This window comes from Citrus sinensis, chromosome 8 (genome assembly GCF_022201045.2).
Source record: "Citrus sinensis cultivar Valencia sweet orange chromosome 8, DVS_A1.0, whole genome shotgun sequence".
Taxonomy (NCBI): domain Eukaryota; kingdom Viridiplantae; phylum Streptophyta; class Magnoliopsida; order Sapindales; family Rutaceae; genus Citrus; species Citrus sinensis.
Genome location: NC_068563.1, coordinates 2,013,698 through 2,022,310, shown reverse-complemented (window position 1 = coordinate 2,022,310; position 8,613 = coordinate 2,013,698). Strand labels below are relative to the sequence as shown.

The 8,613-nt window shown below is 29.4% G+C and overlaps 1 protein-coding gene across 1 annotated transcript; it reads right to left on the bottom strand.

Annotated features, from left to right (window-relative positions):
* Window positions 1-2,922: 2,922 nt before the first annotated feature.
* Window positions 2,923-5,539, bottom strand: LOC102629707 (cysteine-rich and transmembrane domain-containing protein WIH2-like). Its single transcript, XM_006486848.2, has 3 exons — window positions 5,196-5,539; window positions 4,825-5,026; window positions 2,923-3,262 (listed from the first exon to the last, which is right to left on the bottom strand). Exons 1-3 carry the CDS (start codon window positions 5,245-5,247, stop codon window positions 3,217-3,219), a joined length of 300 nt encoding a protein of 99 aa, XP_006486911.1. The 5' UTR covers window positions 5,248-5,539; the 3' UTR covers window positions 2,923-3,216.
* Between the last annotated feature and the right edge of the window lie 3,074 nt (window positions 5,540-8,613).

The window sequence follows — 8,613 nt, the reverse complement described above, 5'->3', positions numbered from 1 at the left end:
TGGCAACGAAGTTTTAATTTTACTATTATTTTTGTAATCAGACTCCTACTAACAAGTCTAAGGTAAAATTTGTGTTTTTAGTCTGAAATATAAATGGGTCTAAATATTTTTAAAATCTGAATTGGTCTGAATACGAAAATTTAAATTATATATTTATTTTTTTTAATACTTAAAAATAAGTGACATCTTGTTTGTTTTTATAATAAAAAAATCTTAAACTTAGTTCTTTAATATTTATGTCATTGTAAATTAAAATAAAAATAAGGATTTTATTTTATAGTTTAGGAAATAAGTTATTTTATAGAGATATTTCTGAAATATAATACTTACTTATTATTCAGATTTTTTTTATTCAGATAAAAATCATAAAAATGTATTTTTTTTATTCATATATAAGTTATAAAAAACAAACAAATAAATTTTAAAAAAGTTTGAAATTAGTAAAATTTCAGACTTTAAACATTTAACAAATAACCTATAAGACTCATCTAAATTAATAAAAAAAAATTATTTTACCTACAAATTAGTAGGAACAAATTTACTATAAATTAGGAGATGAAAGAAACCACGCACCACGAGCCCAAGAGCCCACTGCAAGTTTCAGTCTCAAGAATCATGAGTTTTTTATTTTTTAATTCTGCTGATAAAATTACCAAAAATATTAAATAGAAAAGTTAATTTTCCAGATTAAATTTGTCACTATTGGTTCTCATGACCGGTTTACCGCCTTACTTGCGGAGGCTTTAATTAGGAGTATTCGCGGATCAATTTTACATATTGGACATTAATCTATATTCAATTTATGATTTTGCAGATTATAAAATTTTAATTCAATCAAATTCATATATTGATGAAACTCAATTTAAATTCAATTTATATGTCTGCGGATTAGATACGAATTTGACTCAATCCATATCCAATTCACCATTTTACAGATTGATTTGTGAATTTAAAATTTTTAATTTTGTTCAGTCTCCGAAGTAATTAAATTAAAAAATCTAGTATAAAAATAATTTTACTACCGATTAAATTCTAAATTGAATAAAAATTAAAGAAATAAATTGTTTAAATTAAGCTATAATAATACATTCAAAGTTTCAAAATATAAGATGCCAAAAAAAAAAATCACACTTGCTTAGATCAATACATAAAAATTAACTAAAATAATGAATTTAAATATAAACAAAAGTTGAAACTTGAGACCTTAGATGTAACAAACAAAAATTAAGAATCTTGAAGAGCTTGGAAAAAAAGTAAAAAATTATAAGTACTTGTGTGTGCAGCGGGGTAGAGGTTTGGCATTATGTGCTAAAATGTTTTGTTTGGCTTAGAGTTTTTGTTCTGTTTTAGAAATTTTAATGTTTAGGAAGATATATTTACTTATTTGGTTATTCAAATATTTAATTATTTTTTATTTTGTATTATTATCGAATAAGACATACTATGGCGTTAATTTAACTATATTTTTATTTATTTATTTATTAGTATATAGTAATGCTACATTTATAAGTTCTATTTTTTAATTAAATAATTTTTTTTGAATTTACAAAAATAAATTTATATTCAATTCACTGATTGCGAATTTTTAAATTTTCAATTCAATTCAATTCATTAATCCATATATAAATTTTTTACGAATCAAATGGATTAAGCAGATTGGATTGGATTATGAATACCCTTGTGACTTTAATCTGATTCACATTAAAACAGATCTTGGGGACTGGCTGAGGTGGAGAGAGGCCTTTGGGCTGGGTTACAAGGGAGCTAAATCCTTGGTTCTTGAGATTTCATTTTTCTTTAAAAATACACCACCTATGAGTCATATATAGCACCGCATATCACAAGTATCCATAGTAAATGGGTGAACAAACCAATTAAAACCATACTAACGTATGGTGTAAAATTAGTGCAAAACAGATACTTTAAAGAGAGTATATTCATCAATCATGCATGCAACATACTCAAGCTCTACTAGGCATATTTCTAATCTATTCTAAAACCCAAATAATGACCCATTGTTTGTTGGTCGAACGGGAAATGTAGAGGTTTTGTGCAATTTTTTTTTCTTGTTATTGCAAGATTTAAAAGATGAGGTTGATCATAATATATGACGTGTATGTTTATTTTTAACACGACATTATTCCAATTTTATCTTTACTTCTTGAATACATATAATAAGCTCGATCGGAAATCACTTTTTTCATTTTGCCGTCCGCTTTTAGTGGGGGTTTATGAAACATTTCAAATTTTTAAAGGATATTCTTAATAAATTGTGAAATTAGGAGCTTCATGTGATTCAATCAAATATTTAGGGAGGTCAATGATATTTTACCAAAAGCCAAACAAAGGCAAAGCTGAACGGGAATATCACTTTTTCAGTTGCACACTTTTTTTGTAGTGGAAACTGATTAATTAGTGCAAGAATAGGTCGTCATCCTCCGATAGAATAGGCAATAAGCAAGCAAGGTGTAACAAGCCAAAACAAATTATTGTTTTTTTTTTCATTTTTTGGAGGTGAGATTACCAACTAGCGAGTCTCTTTGTGGTTTGGAGGAGCCAGTTGATGATGGTGAATTGATGATAATGATGCAAAATTATTTCAACTGACTTGGCTTAGAAAACAGCACAAGTATCACATCTCATCTTCTCTTTCCTCGTTTTCATTCCCTGAATGTCCCTTGAAATGAAAGCAAAGTGCCATTTGATTCTATCCAAACTAAAATCAAATTTCACGAGTCCAACAAAGACATTCTTCTGTCTTCTTCCATAACCTAAAAAAGCATATGTTCCTTTCTCCAGCCAGGCAGTCCATAATATGGCCCCCGCCCCTTAATAATTAATCAATTAATTAAAATATGCGTACAAAAAGTTGACAAAAATGATACCCATTAACTAAAGAATGAAAATTAAAAAAGAACAATCTAGAGATAATACAGCTGTTATAGCTTTCTTTCATATGAATCTCCAATGGTTATTTACATAATGTGAGCTGCCCTTTGATCATATGATATAATAGAAACGGAATCTTCCAAACAAAAGTCTCAAATCTTATTAACGAAAATAAACGGCAGTAAGGGTATTTGAAAGATAGAAAAAAAAAAAATACACATGAGAAACTAAAAACAAGTCACAAACAGGTGATTTGACACTAAAGAATTGAATTATATTTAATTCGCCTTAGTACCAAACTTCAATCAAGCTGCTACTCATTGTTTATCAGAAGCAAGCATCCAGCAAGCAGCAGCAGCACAGGGCAGCCAAACTGCAAATGTTACACAACCAAATTAAAACCAAGTTTCGTGATCAATGCTTTTAAGTTACAATGCAGCCAAGCTAAATGATTGTTGTAAATTGAGAGATGAGAAGGCACTCGCCCTCGGAACCTTGGGCCGGCAGTGACTTAACCAATGCAACAGCTCACAAATTATTTGTAGTTATTATCACGCTTCAGCTAAATTTAGATTAATTTTGAACTAGAAATAATAGCAAGAATAACATTTACTAATAATGAGCCATCACCTAATTATACAACTAATTATTTTTAGGGTCTACCGACCACCATATGGTTCGAACTTTATCAAAAATACACAAACTTTTTTTCTTTTGCAATTATCCACCTTAAGTTAAGTTTACAAAATATATCACTTACCCGATAACTCAATAGAATATTCATAAAATAGCTATTTTGCCCCTGAATGTAATTAAATATATATATATATATACTGTAGCTGTTGGGACCAATAACGGCTACAAAATTAGCTATATAAACTCATCACACTTGGTAATTTAAAGATATAAAATCACTAAAATTAGCATTCTATTAAAATAATTAAAAAACCAGTAATGAGAAACAGTCAACAACATATTTTGTTCCCATTAATTAAAAATAACAGCCAGTTATGAAAAACTTAGAGTTTACTGTTTGTTCTCATCCGTCCAAAATAACAGCACATTTCAAAAGTATCAAAAATAACAACTAATAAAAATAGCTTTTTTACATTCATGGATAAAATTTTTAATTTACTAATATTTTTGTTAAATCCTTCAATGGTATTAACAGAAAAGGAGATAAATAACACACTTTGTAAATTTCAGATGAAAAACTACAAAAAAAAAAAAAAAAACTAGTGTATATTTAATAAAATATAAAATATTAGGTGGTGAATAGATATTTACCCTCAGATTCTCTCTTATACGAGATTACCAAAATTGCAAAAATACCCAAAATGCCATCGGACAAAGAGGATTTCTTGGGAATAACAAAAACTGCCACATAGAGTTGTAACTGGTAAAATGTCCGAAACAACCTTCAACTAACTCACCTAATTCCATGTGAGAACAACTCAACCCTCGACATGAACCACGGTCAAAACCAATCCCAATTCCCAACAGAGACAACCCGAAACCCAAAACTGCGCACGTTTTGCTAACGTACGCACGCTCACCCTACGAGTTAACTCAGAAGTCAGATCTACCGAGTTCTTTTCACTCACCGGTCGCCACCGCCAGTGGCGCGGAACCTTCACCATCATATAAGTACAACCGGGAGCCTCAAAAGTGAAATTAACAAACCTTTGAAGGCCATGTCGTGATATGGGTAAATCGGGGGGGAGCCAACATGAAAATTCACCTAATGATGACCTAAATAATTTCAGATTTGCATGTTGACCCGTCGTATTTACAGATTTGTATGATGGGATTTCCCAAATTTGTCAGTTCTCTATTACGAAGAACACTATCAAATCAAAAGATCAAAGGTCCGGCACAGTGTACACATACATGCACGTACAATAGAGAGAGAGAGAGAGAGAGAGAGAGAATCACCATCCTTCGAGGCAACCAACGCTTTGTTTTTGTTGCGGGGGGGGAGGCTGGCCGTATTGAGGAGCGTACTGAGTAGGCGGGTAGCCACCCTGCGCAGGGTATCCTTGTTGTGGAGGATAGCCACCACCCGGGGGGTATCCCTGCTGAGGAGGATATCCCGGTGGAGGATAAGCGTCCTTCGGATATCCCTCTGGAGGATAACCTAACACCCGTTTCCAAACACATCCATAATTAAAAAACAAAAAAAAAAGTCAATAACAGATCCAAAATTTAAGAACAAAAACTTAAAATGGTTTCCAGATCCAAAATAATAATAAAAAATTAATGAAAAACCAGATAAACAACTTGAATGAATTGAAGAATGCGAGGACCTTGCTGAGGGGGTACACCAACAGGGGGCTGATTCTGATTGTAGTAACTCATTGCTCCTGATGATCCTCTGCTAAAGAAATTTGATTCTTCTTCTTATTATTATATTTATTATTTTCCTGTTGGTTTGTTTGAGAGTTATTACGAGTATTGGATGAGAAGAAGAATAGGTTGATGAGAAAGAGCTGTGTACGAATTTTTATATGCAAGAGAGGATGAAGAAGATATTTTTATAGTTTTTAAAAAAGGAAAATTACAGAGAGATCAGGGCGTCGATGACGTGGTAAATCTGAGAGTCCCGATAGGTTGAAGTTCGGCCAATATGGTAATTTAAGGCAAATTACGTGTTCAAAACGCGTCGATAAAATGGATGTTGCTTAGGGAAATGCACAATGAAGGGAAGAGCCAACCATATCGATATATATATATATACACATATAAAGAAGATTAGTTTTATAATTCATTACATTTATGATATGACCCTTCAAGAATTGTTGTTTTATATTATGGTCCAGTCGAAGCAAAATCCGGTTCTTTTATCTCCTTGGGAATTGTACAGGTTAACAGTTGTTTGTGAATCAAAACGGTTATAAAATGTCGACAAAAACAATGTACCCGGCCGAGTCAGGTTTTCGGTGTTATAAATTAAATGAATAAATCCATCAATCTTATATTGTATTTGTCAATATTTTATCTTTTTTATTATTTTTTTATTATTTTAATCTAAACAACATTGTTTAGTGTAAAGATTCGAGTCTTCATAAAAAATTTATGGAGGTTAGTTTCAATAGTTACTCAATTATTAATTAATTGAGTGAAGACAATCTATTCCTTACGAAATATGAGTAGAGTATGCATCCATCTTCCTCGAATATTAAATAGAGTTTAAAACATTTGGACAAATGTTTCAGTGTATCAATGTACGACGGTAGTCCTAATTGTAAAATATGATTATCAATATTAATTATAATATCTGATATAATATCAGTAACAATCTGTATATAACAGAATTCAAAAACAACAACAACAACAACATTGCTCTTAAAATAATCGACTTATGCATCAAACATATAATTGCTTCGCAACACCAACATCATTCAATCTGCCTCTTACAAACTATTGAACTAATAATACTTTTCATACCATTGAGTTTTGGTTTTGTACGCTAACTGCATTAATGTGAACAAATATTTATCCATAAATGTATCATCAGTTTACCGTCTCCAATACGATAATTTTGTTTAAATATACCTTCCTCGGTTGTAGTTAAAAGTTTTGGTTGTCTATAATATAATATTGTTAATAATTGTTTCGTAAACTTCATTAAAGAAATTCATTAAAAATTGCTGCTTCTTTTCTAGGAAAGAACTCACTTTTAACATATATATATATATATATAGAGAGAGAGAGAGAGAGAGGGAGCCTCTAAGTTATAATAATTGTAACATACATCCCTCACGTGAACCACACAAAATTATAGGACCCACAAATTGTATGGTTCACATAAAAAATATATGTTACAATTATTGTAACTTAGCATTTACCATATATATATATATATATACATTCGTAATTTATATTACAATCCTTCCACGTAACAAGTAATGATTTATTGCGAATCAATTTATACAGTGATAACATAGCTCGGGGTGTATCAGACGTAACTTGTAAAATTACACTAAATAGAAATTGTATTAACTTAGTAAAATATTTGTGGTATTAACTTAATAAATATGTATTTTCACCTTACTAATGGCCGGCCAACTTTCAATCCATCTCTTACTTTAATAATTGAAAACTCAATATCACCAAATGGTTAATGGACATCACAAAAGTGCAAGCAAGTAAACGCACCTGGAAAAGTTGAACAACGAAAGCTCAATTTAGGATTAAGGTTGGATAATTATAATTTTAAAATTACAGTATTAAAGTATTTATTAAACACTAACAGTTATAACTTAGAAGGTAAGTTAATTTTCTTTTATGCTTATATGATGAAAAATATATTATATTTTTATTAATTTTGTCAAAGTTATTATTTAAAATTAATATTTATTACATACTATTAATTTTTATTTTATAATTACAACTTTTTTTTCACAATAATTGTAACTTAAAAGATATAACACATCAATACTAAATAGGGCCTAAAAATATTTAGAGAGGTTGATATATATAATTTGAGAACAATCTCATCCCACGTTGGCTGAATTGGCTTCACGTGCTAGCTATGTGTCACAATTATATTTTGTAGCTCTAGCTTAATAATAATAATAATAATAATTTTCCATAATGTTTTTTTTTTCTTTTTTGTTTAGCATTGCCTTCTTGTAATAATTAACAAACAGATCATATTTTGGGCTCGAATAATTAGCTTTAGCTTTGGGTTTCTTGTTTCATAATTTGAATCTCTTTAGAGCCGAACTAATGCAAAGTCATCATAGGGTGCTATTTTAAGCTTTTCCATCTCATGCAAAAGAGGTAGACGCGTGTGCAATTCTAATTCTAGATTAAAATAGAATGTATATATATATATATATATATTTGAAGAATGACATTCAAGTTATGGAATCAAAATTTCTGTCATTTTATACCGGAAGAGGGATAGCGTGGGGCTGAGTCGCTGAGATGGCAAATAATGTATATAATTTAGAGTTCTTGGAAGTGAACGTATGCAATTTATAAAATAGAAATTGATTCGATTTATACAATGTTTTTTTAACAATGCAACACTATTTTGAGCAATACGTAGGTACTCAACGTTATTGCTCGATTCATTTGTAAAGTATGAGAAAATTTAGAATGCAGCAGATGTACCATTTTAATCATATAATAAGTAAATAATGATATGATATATATATGTATTTAGTAGTAGTTATATTAAATTTAATTACACATGTTATGTATGCATCAATTGATTATAATATATTAAAGGTGTCATAGAATTTCTCTTTAGGATGCACGTGCACAAGATAAATGATGATGTTGTAATAATGTTAGAGGAAATTAGAGTTTTAACTTCCTTTAACCTCTTATTTAAATTTTTTTAAAAAAAATCATATTTGGTAAGTAATTTATGTCTATCTTATCAATTTTTTATTTAAATTTATTTGTTTGACCTTACTGTGGATAATAGGTTTATCCTTGAAAATACAATAGAGGAAAGTGTTTTTCATTTTTTAATTAGGCTTGGTTTGATATAACCTTTCAAATAGTATTTATTTAAATAGAATTTATGTTAGTAGATCTTTTATAAACAAAGGTTCTACCTAAAAAATTTTAGTTGTTTCGTTGTCAATGAGAGTTTTTATTCAAAATTATAAAATTTTTATAACAAACAAGTTTTTTAAAGTTATGTTATGAAAAGAATGAAATAAAATTATTAAACAAGTAAATAATATTTTTGAAATTTTAACATTA

Excerpts from the sequence above, each read along its gene's own strand:
- LOC102629707 (XM_006486848.2), bottom strand. The coding sequence starts at position 5,247 with ATGAGTTACTACAATCAGAATCAGCCCCCTGTTGGTGTACCCCCTCAG. Across the intron at positions 5,027-5,195 it reads TGGTGTACCCCCTCAGCAAG|GTTATCCTCCAGAGGGATAT; the intron begins GTCCTCGCATTC and ends AACGGGTGTTAG. Across the intron at positions 3,263-4,824 it reads GTTGGTTGCCTCGAAGGATG|TTTGGCTGCCCTGTGCTGCT; the intron begins GTGATTCTCTCT and ends TAACATTTGCAG.